The 15,731-nt window shown below is 39.8% G+C and overlaps 2 protein-coding genes across 2 annotated transcripts; one reads left to right on the forward strand and one right to left on the reverse strand.

Moving 5' to 3' along the window:
- The first annotated feature begins 1,851 nt into the window (after positions 1 to 1,851).
- On the forward strand, positions 1,852 to 7,317 carry nelfcd (negative elongation factor complex member C/D). The gene is made up of 15 exons (XM_063474317.1): positions 1,852 to 2,044; positions 2,277 to 2,389; positions 2,474 to 2,583; positions 2,684 to 2,793; positions 2,946 to 3,053; positions 3,969 to 4,121; positions 4,253 to 4,383; positions 4,504 to 4,669; positions 4,760 to 4,894; positions 4,979 to 5,118; positions 5,878 to 5,992; positions 6,078 to 6,173; positions 6,278 to 6,418; positions 6,726 to 6,855; positions 6,971 to 7,317. Exons 1-15 carry the CDS (start codon positions 1,988 to 1,990, stop codon positions 7,003 to 7,005), a joined length of 1,740 nt encoding a protein of 579 aa, XP_063330387.1. The 5' UTR covers positions 1,852 to 1,987; the 3' UTR covers positions 7,006 to 7,317.
- Positions 7,318 to 8,813: 1,496 nt separating this feature from the next.
- ctsz (cathepsin Z) lies at positions 8,814 to 14,397 on the reverse strand. Its single transcript, XM_063474338.1, has 6 exons — positions 14,143 to 14,397; positions 12,393 to 12,556; positions 12,071 to 12,250; positions 11,523 to 11,673; positions 9,771 to 9,933; positions 8,814 to 9,575 (listed from the first exon to the last, which is right to left on the reverse strand). Exons 1-6 carry the CDS (start codon positions 14,268 to 14,270, stop codon positions 9,450 to 9,452), a joined length of 912 nt encoding a protein of 303 aa, XP_063330408.1. The 5' UTR covers positions 14,271 to 14,397; the 3' UTR covers positions 8,814 to 9,449.
- Positions 14,398 to 15,731: the final 1,334 nt, after the last annotated feature.

The following is a 15,731-nucleotide window of genomic DNA, read 5'->3' on the forward strand; positions in this document are numbered from 1 at the left end:
GATGTACCCATTCTGGACAGGGAGGAACGCTGGTTTGAGTCAAGGAGGCCGTTTACGTGAAAGGGGAATGACCATCTCTGAATCGAGGAGGGGGCCTAAGGGTACATCTTTCGCAATCTTACAATACTGTGATTGCAGCCATTCCCCAACTCTCTGTGAATGGTACTCATAGCCATTGATCAGTGGTCTTTGATCAATGGTCATGAGAATTTGCATAATTATGATGAAGGAACTGATCTCACAGCCCATTGTTCCTTCAGTGGGCTGGTTTCAGTCATTATGCAAATGTACTGTTTATAAAGTTGGGGAAACCTGCAGTCACCTGAGACTGAAGAAGTCACTTGGATGAGTGACGAAACGTTTCTCCCACTGAAAACGCTACGTCCAGATGAACAGAATCAACCTTTGGACGTAAATTACATCCATGTCAAGGGAAAGAAAAAGACCACGAAAGGAAAACTAGTATCCCTACTCACAACTACACCTTGTAAGAAAATGTAGTTAATATGAGGGAACGAAAGAAAAAAGATGTAAACTGTTAATAACAAATGGTTACGTTTTTAAGAGGAGAAACGGCAGGAAGTCTTGTCTTCTAACCCTGAAGGTTTTGTGGCCTCTAATACAGAGATGTTAAACTTATTTTATATCAAAGGCCACTTTGATCTTAAACCAGCCAGACGACTGAAACCCTCCTTTCTATTGGTGTAAAGACGATTACCTGCACATTTAACCCCCGAAATAGTTTAAGATAAGAAAAAGAAGTATTATTCTGACAGTATATCCTACATTTTCCACATGATATAGAAATTCTGCTGGAGGAAATGAAAGAAATCTTTCAGTGCTACACTTTGGGCTTAAATTTTAAGAAATGTGTAAAATTACAGAAGAAATTCTGGTAACTCAGCCCAGACAGTCTGTGTTCTTCTCTAAAGTAGACAAGGCAGGACGTGGATACTCTCAGTTTTGACAGACTCACTTAGTGCACACTTAAAATAGTTTAGGCCTCTGTAATGCATGCAAATCTAGAGAAACTATTTTCACATCCTGTAAAGCTTTGCCATCTGCACCTTCTGTAACATTATATTTTCACTTATAATCTAGGAGATCATTTTTGTTGGTCTAATGCTATTTTACTCGACAGTCCTGTTGTCGGTTATAATGTGCATAATGTAATATGTGGACTTTTAGTGCCTTCAGAGATGCCTTAAACAGTTGTCCAAATTAAATGATCCACTTAGTTTATATCAGTAAGAAACTATTAAATAGTAAACATTCCTCTGGTTTTACAAAGGTCTACCTGAAGATAAATTGGTCACATGCAGTACTATGCAAATGTTTTAATCACTCCTCATTTCTTTATATTTTGTTTCCAAGAAGCCAGAGCTTCTTTTGTTTTATTTCTTTTAAGTGCTCTTGAGCAATACTTCACGAAGCTTTCTGAAGGTCTTCTTTTTACCTGACCATTTTCAAAGGAATAGGTTTTTTTCTTTGTTAAACCTCTTAACCCTGATCATGCACTTCAAGAAGGCTGCAGAACTATTCCTGAAGACTACTTAAAAAATTATGAGAAAGCTTGCCTAACATCTCAGATTCCAGTGATTGTACCAAATAGTGGCTTTTGAGCTCATTAGAATTGCACAAACTCAGTTTTTCCCTTACATGTTGTATTTCTATGTATGTTTTTAAAGTTTAAATAAATCACTGCACCCTTTTCCAGTTTTCCATGCAAAAGTTTTCAATTTTAAGTGCTAAACAAAGGAAACTCCATTCGGTTTGAGCCTGAAAGTCTAAACTCAGGGAGAGAACCCACGAATGGGGGCGTGGCCTACAGCCTACCGCCTCGCCATTTTCCTCCTGTGTTGTTGTTAGCTTGCTTGCTAAGCTGACTGTCAGCCCGGTTTCTGCAGTTAAACGAATCAGTGCATGATTTAAATACAATAGGTGTCTTATTGTAGCGGTTCCCAACGTCCCTGCTTTCCCCGTCACCATGGACGAGGAATATTACAGCGGTTCCGGAGACTGGGAAGGCACGGAGGGTAACATGGTGAGATCGCGACTTGTTGCTGTTTGGCTCTCGGTTAGCTAGCCAGAATTAGCATGGATGATTTTTAGGAAACCTGCTCAGAGTAACATCTTCTGTAGCACCTGTCGATTCTCCTCTACCTTGTAGCTACACCATAATTTGTTACTATATACAAATGAGAACCAGAGTATTACTTATTATTCTCAAGATAGATGAATCACTTTAGAAGCATCTGCATCACTGTGTATTTCAGGAGGATGGTTACGGTGAAGGAGAAAATGATGGGAAAATCCAGGAAGCTTGCCTGGAGAAATTCTCCAGCAGGGATTACATCATGGAGCCTGCTATCTTCAGCACCCTCAAAACGTAAGTGTCTGCACTCTCATGTAAATGTAATATAAGTTTTGGTAAAAAGACATTTATTGATTAACAACCATGTTGTTTCTGCAGGTATTTTCAAGCAGGTGGCTCTCCAGAACATGTCATCCAGCTTCTCTCTGAAAATTACTCTGCCGTGGCTCAGACTGTTAATCTGCTGGCTGAGTGGCTCATCCAGATGGGTACCTGTCAGACAACTCGTCTTACTATTGTTGTGTGAGAAAGCTATTTTTAGTTTGTCTTACTGATGGCTTTTCATTCACTAGTAATGTAATTATTCAGGTGTGGAGCCTGCACAGGTCCAAGAACGAGTAGAAAATCACCTCAAGAGTCTTCTGATAAAACACTTTGACCCCCAGAAAGCTGATTCCATCTTCACCGTTGAGGGAGAGGTGAGATCTCTAAACACCTGGGGTAATTACACATATGACAAATGAAAGTGGTGAGAAACCTTGAGCGTGTTGTGCTTCATAATTTAATGAGTGATTTTAAATCTAACTGAAGCTCAGAGAAACCAAACTAATCCAGTCTCCTGTCCTTTTAGACTCCTGCTTGGCTTGAGCAGATGATAGCACACACAACGTGGAGAGATCTCTTCTATAAGCTGGCGGAGGCTCACCCAGATTGCCTGATGCTCAACTTCACTGTAAAGGTATAGTAGTAGCTGTGGAACCAGTAAGAGCAGCAGGAGCTGAAGATTAGGACATGAACACAAACTAACCAGTAGAAAGAGTCGAGTTAAAGATTTTAACTTTAAATTTGTTTCTGATGTTATGTCATTGTCGTTTACACTCACTGGACACATTATTAGGGACACTTTGCTTGAAGCCTTTGCCTTCAGAACTGCCTTAATTCTTCATGCCGTAAATTCAACAATGTGCTGGGAAAATTCCTCAGATTTTGGTCCACATTGATCCTGGCACCAACATCTGTGCAACGTTCAAAGTCACTTATATCAACTTTCTTTCTCATTCTGATGCTCAGTTTAATCTTCAGCAGGTTGCCTTGATCATGTCTACACACACTGATCTGACATGTGACTGATATGATTTGTATGACCGATTTAAGAATCAGATATTCAGAAACATTGGCATCTAATTTTTTTTTCAGACACATGAAACACAGACAGATTTATCTAACATTTTTTATGTGTAGTTTTTTGTTTATTTGTATATGCTCTGCCCAACTCTGCTTGGATCAGTTAGATGTTTTAGTGAGATCCCATATAAGTATTGCCAGCAGGGAAGTTGCAGAGTGCCCTCTGGTGGACAAACTATGCAACAGTTAATGCCAATACCAATAGATCAGCAGAAAAGGTAATGTAGGCCTGCCAATAAATCAGTCTGGCTCTGCATGGGTTTGACTCATTACTTATTTTTGTTAACAAGCAGCTGAACAGGTGTACATAAAAACATCGTCAGTAAGTGTATTGTTGTAATTGTAATTTACACAACTATGAAAATTCACCTTAATTGAATCATTTTTCTTCTTTCTTTGATTAATTTTTGCAGCTTAATGACTTGGACTGTCACTGCTTCTTTTCAGTATTGTGTTTGTGTTTGTTTAGCTCATTTCAGACGCAGGTTACCAGGGCGAGATCACCAGCGTGTCCACAGCCTGCCAACAGCTGGAAGTTTTCTCTCGGGTGTTGAGAACATCTTTGGCCACGCTGCTAGATGGAGGAGAAGAAAACCTGGAGAAGAACCTGCCTGAATTTGCTGTGAGGATTACTTTGCTTGTCTGGTCAACCATCAAAGATCTGTAAAATATGTATCCTTTTGTCTCTATGTGCCACTTTTTTAAAAGTGCTGTAATGGTCTCTGATGAGCTGCGCCCGACTCTTTCCAACAGAAAATGGTGTGTCACGGCGAGCACACCTACCTCTTTGCCCAGGCAATGATGTCCATCCTTGCTCAGGAGGAACAGGGAGGTTCAGCTGTCCGCAGGATCGGCCAGGAGGTGCAAAAGTCTGCACACGAGAGGTAACGTTGTCATCTGATGTGGTCAAACTGATCAAGTGAATGTGATTAACTGTGAGATTAGAGTTTTGTGGATGAGTTTGAGTAATAAAAAGGGTGCAATAAATGGGGTTTATATTGCAGAGGTCATGATGCCAGTCAGATAACCCTTGCGCTTGGTACAGCGGCAGCCTACCCTCGAGCCTGCCAGGCTCTCGGCGCCATGTTGTCCAAAGGAGCCCTGAATCCTGCTGATATAACAGTTCTGTTCAAGATGTTTAGCAGCATGGACCCTCCTCCTGTCGAACTGGTGAGTTCAGAACATTCTTCCTGCTGTTTATGTCCAGTGCTTACTAACTAAAGCACTCTGAATTTAAGCACTTGTCTGTCTTGTCTTTAGATCAGAGTGCCGGCCTTTCTCGACCTGTTTATGCAGTCGCTTTTCAAGCCTGGATCGAAGATCAACCAAGACCATAAACACAAATACATCCACATTTTGGCCTATGCTGCCAGTGTGGTGGAGACCTGGAAAAAGGTACAAAAAAACAATGATGCTGTGTGCATTGCTAATTTAAATCATATAATAATGAAAATATGTTTATTTTATTTCCAATTCCAGAACAAGCGAGTCAATATTAATAAAGATGAGCTGAAGTCAACCTCCAAGGCTATTGAGACCGTGCACAACCTGTGCTGCAATGAGAACAAAGGAGCCACAGAGCTGATCGCTGAGCTCGGCACTTTGTACCAGTGCATCAGGTGAGTGTTTGACAAGAGCTTTCAAATATGAAATATTGGTTAGTTGGTTTCATCGTATCTAATGCCACTCTTCTATCATATTCTAACACACTAATCTTAATTGTTGTACCTTTTAACCGCATCATGCAGTGAATCTTTGTAAAGGAGTGTAAGGGTTATTGAGACATGTTGCAATGATTGTTAAGCATCTTTTTACCAGGAAAAAATGCACTTTTAATCAGTGAAAATGAACAAGGTTATTTATTAAAAAAACGCTCTTTCAGTGCTTACTGCACCATCGTAGAGTTACTTCCACCTCTGTTTTTCTTTCTGAAGCAACAAATCTAGTGATGTTACCAGACTGTGCAGTTAATTTTGATATTTTCATAGGCACTGAAGACAGTTCAATATTTTGAAGCAGAACCCGTACAGTCAGATTTCTGTGTCATAATGTTTTCATTGTTTTAGACTAAGGTATATTGTGGCATATTGTGTTAAAAAAGAAACAAAGGGGAAACTTGAAGCAACAGCATTTTCAATATGATGATCTTCAGTTAATCATTCAAAGCCTGAATACAGCTCAGCTCGAGCTGATGGGCTTCCAAGATTTACCAGATGAAACGTGCAAATGAAAAATCTATTTACATGTATGATTATTTAGTTTTATACCATTAGAATCTATTGTATATACAGTATAGAAGGGTTCAAATATTGGTACTTAAAGTAAAACCGGAGTTTGAGACCCAGACTTCCTCACTGACTGACTGTCTGTGTGTTCAGGTTTCCAGTGGTTGCTATGGGAGTTCTGAAGTGGGTGGACTGGACGGTGTCCGAGCCGCGGTACTTCCAGCTGCAAACAGACCACACTCCCGTCCATTTAGCTTTACTGGATGAGGTGCGACACTGCTGCGAGATGAAAGATTAAATTGTGATTAATTTGCGGAGCTTAAAGTTCAAACATTAAAATTTTCTCTGCACAGATCTGTACGTGTCACCAGCTGCTGCACCCGCAGGTCCTCCAGCTGCTCATCAAGCTCTTTGAGACCGAGCACTCTCAGCTGGACGTCATGGAGCAGGTGGGCGTTGTGTGCCTCGCATGCTTGTAATTCCAGCTTGTTAACAGACGCCTGTGTGTTGTAGCTCTGAGCTGACAGCGTGTTTGTTTTATTTCCCCCTCCAGTTGGAGTTGAAGAAGACTCTGCTGGACCGAATGGTTCACCTGCTGAGTCGTGGCTACGTCCTGCCCGTCGTCAGCTACATCCGCAAATGTCTGGAGAAACTCAACACAGATATCTCCCTCATTAGATATTTTGTCACTGAGGTAACAGCTGTTTATGGAAATCTGGTTTATGTGTGCGCTCTTTCCTGTCAGGTCTGTTCTCCTGTTGTTTGTCCAATTCAGCTTTGCACAGATTAATGTTCACTGTTTCCATTCCTGTTAGTGGTTAGTGACGTCTTTACCCGAGTAGTTGGTATATGCCAAAAAACCCAGGGATGAATATTTGACCTAGAATCGTTAGAAAACACCTGAAGTTGATGCTCTATCATTGGTTAATGTGGAAATAAGACAGTGTTTCAGTAAATCAGATCTTTGTGACAGAGCTCAGTGTGAGATATTTCTCTTAAAGGTGCTGGATGTGATCGCGCCTCCCTATACGTCGGACTTTGTTCAACTCTTCTTGCCGATCCTTGAGAACGACAGCATCGCAGGAACGATCCGCACTGAGGGAGAACACGACGCTGTTGCTGAGTTTATCGGTAAGTGGCGAGAAAGGAAAGTTTATAGAAAGTCTATTATTCCTTTAATAAATAAAAGGAAGTCTTTGGGCTCTCATCCGTCTGAAGCACTAACATGTGGGTGATTGTTTTTCAGCCCACTGCAAGTCAAACTTCATCATGATCAACTGATGTGGAATTGACACCCAAAATGGGAGACGTAAAGGAGGTGGAAGATCTGTTATCTGATAAGCAGGGGCTGTGCTTTCGGCTGAAGCACATAGCGTGCAGGTGGACTTTTCAGTTTGGCAAAGTGAAGTGGAAATTAGTTTCTGTTAAGGAAACATGAAAGCAGCTGTCACTGTCACTGAGCTGGCAGTGGTGTGAAAGTAATGACACAGATTTATCTGAAGATGCAGCTGAATGTTGCTTTTTTTACCTGTATATTTGATTTTCTATATTTTATGTTGGTCTGAGCTCTTTTAAAATAAACCTTAAAATGTTGCTTGTTTCTGTTTGTTTTTTTTCATACAGTCTCGGACTGTGTAAATATAATCAGCTCCCTCTCATGTATTTTATTTATTTATTTGTTTTAATATGGAGATCTGTAAACCTCAAAAGCCACATATTTAAGCCTTTGAAGCTGGTTGTGTAAGACATTTAAATACATTATTTTATGCTAATTTGTTTTTCCCATTTGGTGTATTGTGACCTCTCTCTCTTTTTAAAGCTAGGGGTCATTAGCGTCAGTGGTCCCCCGCTAAGTCCTGGTGAACCAATCAATGGCTGTTTAACAATGCAAATTAGACCTCTTTAAAACATATTGTTTAGTTCTACCTTTCTTTTATTCTTTTGTGTATGCTGACAGCCTTTCTGCACTCCTTCCTGTCTTAAGAATTGTAAAAATGTCACTTCTGTAGTTAAATATTTACCATTGGCTAACAATGACAAGTAATGGAGGAAGTGTTCCTTTAGGAGAAGCAGCACCTGATCTGTATCTGTATTTGTTAAACTTTATCACTAAAAATGTGTGTTCACAAATGCACATGGATTCAAAGAGAACCAACATCTTCCCTGCTGGCATGTAAGAATGTTGCTCTCCAAATGGCTTGAAGGAAACTGCAACTTTCTGATAAAGGCCTTCACCGGGCTGTGCATTTCACCTGCACAGGCTCTTGATTTACAGTTGGTATGTAGTTCATTCTTTGCAGGGCTGTCACATTAATAGAAAATGCAAGATCTGCTTTTCAGTCTGAATTTTCCACTCACTTTAATTTCTGCTCTCAGGTCCCACACTCTCTCTAGCTTTACCCAGGCCGAGCTACCTGACAGTTTTTCCTTCCCACTGTCGCCACGTGCTTGCTCATAGGGAATCACCCGATTTTTTGGCTTTCTCTGTAAATGAGAAAACCCAACAATCAGGCGATTGTATAAACGGCCGTGAGGTGACAGTGATTCGATACTATACAAATAAAATGGAACTGATTTGAATTAACTAATAGAAAACTTTTTACCTTTATGTGCCTTTTCTCCTTTTGTGTATCTGCTGGTATGAAGACTGCTTGTTTTGCAAAAAGCTCCTTTCAGTAAACTTCAGAAGCCTCTGAAATGTACTGGGCAAACTGCATCTTCCAAAGATCGTCACTGTGTATTTGAGGAAATCATCGGGTAGCACAAATGTAGTTTGGTTAGCTAACGGGGCCAAAGGACATCACTAGATTCTGTTTCCTCCCTGAGATGCTCTGCCAGCATCTTCATTTGCAGCTTTCTTGAGTGTCTTTCTAACTTGTGTCTTACATTTAATAAATCAAAAGCACGCTCTGCTGGGTGAGATCAGGTGATTGTGTTGTTATGGAATAATAAGAGATCGCCATGAAACTGACTGTCATTTTCACCTGATTGACGTCAATTAATGACGTGTGTATTAAAGTAAAGACAGTGGATGGTAAAAGAGAAAAGCCTGAGAGGCTTCTATAAAACATTCTAACTCAAAGGACAGATGAAGTGTTTATTGGTACAGTTTGAAAACAAATTGTCACAATGAAATATTTTGGGTACAAAGTGTTCATCATAAAACAAATGGCAAATTACAAGAATCTATATTTGACTCAAACTGCACAAAAAAGGCACACAAAGTATGTTTATTTCAGTTTTTGCATTCATCACTGTGTAGTGCAACATTGTCAGTAGCAGTAACGCCATACACTGAAAACATTCAGCGTCGGAGCAGTGCAGCAGAAAGTGTGATAGTTGTGTTCTTTGGCTGAATCACTGTGAATTTACAAATTGAAACTAAAAGCTGTCTCGATACTGTCGGTTACAAAAAACCCTCTTTATTTACTGTGATGACTGTTGCCTGGCCTGAATTTTTCTGCAGCACAAAAACTTGTGTCATTCTTCTTTCTGATAAAACCCTTTAAAAGTTTAAATGTGTAAAACAGCCTGCACACCTCTCTGTGGTAATAAGACAGTTTGAATCGGCATAAGCAGTTTGCTATTCAGCTGGAAGACCCTGGTAATTATTTAGGTTTAAAAAAAGAAAAACCTGAACTTATTCCCTTCTTAACATTAAAACACAAAAAGCTTTTCTTTGGAAGGCATCGGAGTGTCTGCCGGCAATCTGACACTGGGCTCCTCTAGAGGTAGTCCTTGGGTACAATTGGGTCTCCGTACATGCAGTCCTCCTCTACTGCCAGGTTGTACTTACTGCCACTTCCTCCCTTGTAGGCACTGGTCACGATCCTGAGCCAGCCCTTTTCACCCTGAAGGCAAAAATAAAGAAGCCAAGACTTAAATAATAAAGTCATTCTTTTAAGAAATCAGATACAGGATTTCTTTCTCAAATGAAATAATATTCTTGTATTTGTGACGGTGAAAATGCATTTGATTTATAAAACCGGCTGCAAATAAAACAGCAACGAGAGGACATTTTCATTAGCTATCTGGCATCGACTCACCCATGGCTCTCCCCAGGAGTTGCGTACGATCCAGTATTCGACATCGTCTTCCACTCCCCATCCTGCCACTGACACGATGTGGTTGATATAGGCCTCCTCCTGGTACTCAGAGTAGAGACCTCCAGTGTACGCATCCAGCTTATCTGTGGCCATAATCCCGCAGCTAAAAAATAAAAATCAATAAACACCACAGGTTACTTCCTCTTTCTGCTTAAAAGTTGCAGCAGTCACTGATGAGTTTAATGCCCTGCTGCACTGACATGATTCAAAGGAACTACAAAAGCTGCTCAACCCACCAACTTCTAAACAGAGTCAAAATGGGTCAGGGTTGTCAAACTGCCAAGGACAGACAAATACACTTTATTGACATCACACTATAATGATTGTAGCTTATGTATGTACAGTATGTTCCCCATCACCTCCTAGACGAGCAGACCGACCTTGATGAAACTATATCTATATTTCGCATTCAACTATTTTATGTGATTCCCACAATCGTATATTTTGGTACATTTGCTAGTAATAAATAATACAAGGCCCACTCTTACAATCAAACCTTCAACAAAAACTCAACTAGTGGCCATCACACAATTCAGTAAGTGAAGCCCAAATGTATACTTTGCTCACAAAAATCCTTGTGGGACTGTGGGAAATGTCAATAAAATTGGATGCTTATTAAAACCTAAGAACTACAAATACTCTCATCTGTCACTGCAATCACCTTATAATCTGCAAATAACAAGGATTTGCCCTCTGAGCTTTAAGTTTGACATGTGCCTATAATGCCACAAATGACAATTCACTTTCACTGCAATTGAAGGCGGTATATAAAACTACACTTCTGTCCTACTGAAGCTCAACCCAGAGACAAACTGTTTCAGTATAATCTTTATTTGGCTCCAACAGCTTCACACCTCAGATTTCAACTAACAGAAACGAGACAAGAGGAAGTACAGTAGTATTCTAGCTGCACCATATTTAGTACCCGATCACACTACAAACTCTCGTGCATCATGTGCTTATTGTCATCACATTCATATACTGTATATTTAACAAAATGTGAGTACATTTTGTTGAGTGGAAACTGAGTGGATAATGGAACCAACCCTTCAAAGGGAGAAAGGTCACATGAGTCATACTTTTGATTCTTTTAAAAATCTGCGGGCGGATCGATCCAAATATTAATTTTTATAGATACCGGTGCTAGTGTTGCTATCAGATCAATACTTAATCATATTTATTTATAGCCTGTACCACATTTAAACAAATGAAAGTTGACCCAGAGAACTAATTAATTATTAAATCAGCGATTTCATGTTTACAGAATTTGTATATCGATGACAATTTTTCTCATAAATCATGACACACTGCTCTCCCCTACATAAGTTGCTTTTATAGTTTGAAAGAATCAGTAACAGTATTGGCAATACTGCACTTCTAGTTACTTGGTATTGGACAGATACCAAAATTTGTAGTACTGCATAGCTTTTTTCAAAGCTACATTGTTATAAATATTTTAAAATTCACTTTGCTAGAACAAAATAGTTTTTTTAGAGATTTCTTTTTGCCTTTTTAGCAATTATTAGAAAGGAAAGTATGGAATGACAGGAAAAGGTTTAGGGTGGAAATCAGGATTATAACTAGTGTGCTATGTTGGTTTGGGATATCTGCTTTATTATTAAGATTGAATTATCAAGTAAAACAAAGCAACCAGAATGGACTGTTTTATAAACGTATGAAAAAGCTGCAAACCTGATCGGCCCATTAGCGTAAATCTCAGCCATCATCTTCTCTCTCCCACTGACGGAGCCGTAATCTCCCACCTTCCACAGAGTGTAGTTACTCACAATATTGCACACTCCAAAAGTGGTGCAGGTGCCACATTGGTTGAATTTATTGCAATCTTTAGAGAGAGAGAAACAGAACATACATGGCTCAGCCTCACAGGAACATGCAGCAGCCAGCCAGGGGAACATTTTGACCATAAAAACACAAATGTATTGTCTTCTAACAAATTCTGATTAAGTCCTTTAAATATATTTACTAATCCTAGTTGTTGCATATTTGAAAGAGTCTGTCTACTCTTGTACATGCGGTGAAATACAGTAAATCCTGTGCATTTTAGGCTACACTGTGTAAAAACCTTTTAATGTCAATAATCATATTCCCCTAGGTTATCAGAACAGCATTCATCTGTCTTGCAGGAGTGTCCTGAGCCAAAACAGGGCCTCTTAGATTAGCACTGAGTAAACGGCATATGATCATCACTCTGGTCACTGTGTACACTGTGAAAGTCTTACCCTGGTCTTTAGCCTGGTAGTTATTACAGGTCTCATCTGGGATCCCGTGATTGTTAGCATAATCCCAAACCCCGGTGTGGTCTCCTCCATGGCACGAGCCGGCATTACCGCAGTCGATCACATTCTGGACAGACAGGTAGGCAGATGGCCACGCTCCTTTCCGCTTAATGTTGATTCGATCTGATTTAATGCAAATAAGAAATAAGTAGCAGCCATTACTTTCTGTTCATCAATGTCCCTTCTATGGAAAGAAGTGAAAGCACACCTGTGTCATAGTCTTGTGATGTACAATGTGACATAGTTAAGCTTTGCTGAGTCATACCTGCCATTGCACTGGTGCTGCCATGTGCCCAGCAGGACCCACAGTACTGGGGAATGTGCTGGTTGCGAGTAGTGCTGGCGTAGTTGGTGCCATTGATGTTCCTCCAGTCCCACGACTTCGGCAGATCGGAAATGTTCAAATACTCGTGAGGACGAGGTGCGGTCCTGTGAACATACGTGTCATTGCACACAGTTACTGGATCAGTCCGATGTTTAAGTTTAACGTCCCCGCTACAACATATAAAGTCTGTCTGAAATTTTTCTTGCTCTTCTGTTTCAGTTCCTCTCTTTAAAAAATAACTTTTAAAGTCTTGATACAAGATGCAAAAGAATTGTCCTTCTCACTAGTCTGATGTGCAAAACCTCACATTACAGCTGCAGTATCGAGAAGAATATACCGATATCGTGTGCTCTGTCAGTCTATACCATATACATTACACATATGTATTTACACATATTACTGGTATTACACAAATGTAATACCAGTAACATACAAAATTCTGCAAAAGTCTTGAACCACCCCTCATTTCTTTAGATTTTGCTCAGAAAATGGGAAATTGGTGCAGTACTTCATTGAAACACAGTATATTAAGCAAAAATAGGGTTTGCACAGTTCTAGCTTATCTTTCGGGTCTTGTGTCTCAGGTCTTTTTTTTCGCTATTTCTTAAGGACATTGTTTATCTGCTGCAGACAGTTTTTTTAAGCTCTGCAACATTTTCATTTTTCCTCTATTTTTCCAGTTTCCTTAATTTTTAAGGACACACTACACTACATGCTGTCATATGCCAACTTTCCAGCCAATAGCACAGCTTGTTGAAGAAAAAAATACTCTCAGTGTGTGTTTCATAGATTTAACAGAAGAAATTGGAACAAATAATTGTATTTGTGCTAGGAAAAATGGTTCTTTATTTGTAGACACAACACTGGTTAATCCCTTGGTCAGGTCAGATACAATGACTAGACCAAAAAGGAGAGAAAAAACAAACAATGTCCAAAGAAAAACTGTGAAAGACCTTCAGAGAGCCTGAAGAACTACTTTAAAGATCACATTAAAAAACTTACAAAGCAGTCTGGCTCCTTGGAAGCAAAATATAAAGACAAGAGGGGAGGTTTGAGAGTTTGCAAAGCAGTGCAAATCCTTCTTTAACATACCGAATATCTATTTTTGCACTGGTTTCAGAAATACGGCACAAATCAGTTCAAGTTCAAACTAAATAGCTCTCAATTTTATTGTTTTTATTTCACATAGAAGCGCAGATTGCACATAAAGACCCCTAGTATTTAATATTTGTTCTGACGGAGATTTGGGAACGACACGTTGTTATTTCTGAACTCCTGACTGTTTAGCAGACCTGTTTTTGAATCTAAATGAGTCTTTGGGGGCTGATGGTTGAGTTGCAGGGAACTTCCGCAAAAACGGATCGGCCAAATCCCGTGACTTGTACCGACCGAGAAAACAGTTTTTTCTCCTTTGTTACACATTCCAAAAACAAAGCAAATAAAACAAGGGATTTAAAAGGTCTGATTCTGACTTCCAGTACATCTGTGTAAGGCTTATTTAAATCTTTTATATTGAATTATTTATTCATATAAATCTATTAAAGATTTATATATATCAATAGCCAGTTTAGCTAACAGACGGCTGTCGCTAGCCTCGGTTACTTAGATACTTAAACCCGCTTCTCTTTATACTTTAAACTACTTGCTATGCTTTAAGTAAAAAAGCGACATAAGCCTTTGTTGAACTTACCGCAGTCCAAAGCCGCCTCTCTTCGGTGAGGGGACATAGCACGGCTCCTTCTGCTTAAAAAATACTCCGGCCGACACCTCGGACAGCACGGCCGAAACCAGCACAAGAACCGCGGCTTTGAGAGCCATCTCTGACACCGAGCAGTGCTTTAGTTACGGGACCAGGAGATACTTCTAGAGTTTTAGTCCGCTGCATAAACAACCTGAGAGTGAGTTGGGTGGGTGAATGCAGTAAAGATCGACCGGTGCCGATACTAGTCACATGACCCCAACTACGAAAGCCCACGTGCTTTACAAGGAAATCACAAGTCATGTTGTGGCACTGTTGTGTGAGAATACTCTTAGTGTCGCACTGTTTGTGCAGCTCAGTTTTAATAATGTTGTAATGACAGTGAAAAACTATCCTAAACTGCAAGAGAGGAATTATTAAGCAATGTGACAAGATAAGATGAAATTAAACATAAAAGATTCGTTATGTGCTGCTGTCTTGTATGCACATTTCTAGTGTATTACTGTCAGTGAACACTTTATTAGGTACAACTTGGTTCCTGGTTGGTTGGAACCTCAGCTGTCATTTGACTACAGTGACCTCGCTGTCATGTTCAAGATACCATGTTATAACATGGTTTATTATAAGATGGGTACACTTTGGTCATTACATGGCAGACAACGTCAGCAACTATAGGCTGTGATGTTGAAACGATTCTCAGTTGGTATTAAGGAGCCCAAAGTGTGTGCCAAAATATAATCCCCACACCATTACACCACCACCACCACCCTGAACTGTTTCGACAGGATGGATCTGAATGTCGCAAGAGAAATCAAGGCTCATCATTCAAAAGTACATCTTTCACATCTTTTATGATCCAATTTTGGTGAGCCCATGTGATTTGCACCCTGTTTCCTGTTCTTAGCTGACAGGAATCACATCTTCTTCTGCTTCAATGTTCCATGTGCTGTGTATTCAGAGATGCTCTTCTGCTTATCTTGAGTATATTATAATGAGTTACTGTTACCTTCCTATCTGTTTGAAGCAGTCTAGGGATCCTCTTCTGATCTCTGACACCGAGACATTTTTGCTCAGAGAACTGCCGCTCCCTGGATCTTTTGTTCTTTGTTTATAGCATTCTTCTTGTGCAGGAAAATCCCAGTAGCTCAGCAGCTTCTGGAATAGGCCACCCAGCAACATCAACCATGCCACATTCAATCTCACTTAAATAACTTTTCTTCCTCTTTCTGATGCTCAGTTTGTCTGCATGCCTGAATGCACTGAGCTTTAGTCATACCAAGGTTTAAGTCTAAAAACACCCTATTTTTTGTGACATTTTAGCCAATACAAGAGGCTATTACTCATACACACACACATCTTTAGACACAGAGGGACGTTTTAACCTGGAGATGATTAAGACAATACTTAAGTTTGTGACAAAATACAATGACATCAGCGTGGTTAATTAAAAAACTGTAATCTGATGAGAAATTGGTTATAGTAGAGAGTAGATTTGCCTCAGAAGTGTTCTTATGAAGCCTTGTGATGACTATTGCTGTGAATAAGACACACACACACACACACACACATATATATATATA

Source organism: Pelmatolapia mariae, linkage group LG5 (assembly GCF_036321145.2).
Source record: "Pelmatolapia mariae isolate MD_Pm_ZW linkage group LG5, Pm_UMD_F_2, whole genome shotgun sequence".
In the NCBI taxonomy this organism is placed as follows: domain Eukaryota; kingdom Metazoa; phylum Chordata; class Actinopteri; order Cichliformes; family Cichlidae; genus Pelmatolapia; species Pelmatolapia mariae.

Excerpts from the sequence above, each read along its gene's own strand:
- nelfcd (XM_063474317.1), top strand. The coding sequence starts at position 1,988 with ATGGACGAGGAATATTACAGCGGTTCCGGAGACTGGGAAGGCACGGAG. Across the intron at positions 3,054-3,968 it reads TGCTCAACTTCACTGTAAAG|CTCATTTCAGACGCAGGTTA; the intron begins GTATAGTAGTAG and ends GTGTTTGTTTAG. Across the intron at positions 5,119-5,877 it reads ACTTTGTACCAGTGCATCAG|GTTTCCAGTGGTTGCTATGG; the intron begins GTGAGTGTTTGA and ends CTGTGTGTTCAG.
- ctsz (XM_063474338.1), bottom strand. The coding sequence starts at position 14,270 with ATGGCTCTCAAAGCCGCGGTTCTTGTGCTGGTTTCGGCCGTGCTGTCC. Across the intron at positions 12,251-12,392 it reads CAGCACCAGTGCAATGGCAG|ATCGAATCAACATTAAGCGG; the intron begins GTATGACTCAGC and ends GCATTAAATCAG. Across the intron at positions 9,934-11,522 it reads TACGCTAATGGGCCGATCAG|CTGCGGGATTATGGCCACAG; the intron begins GTTTGCAGCTTT and ends TTTATTTTTTAG.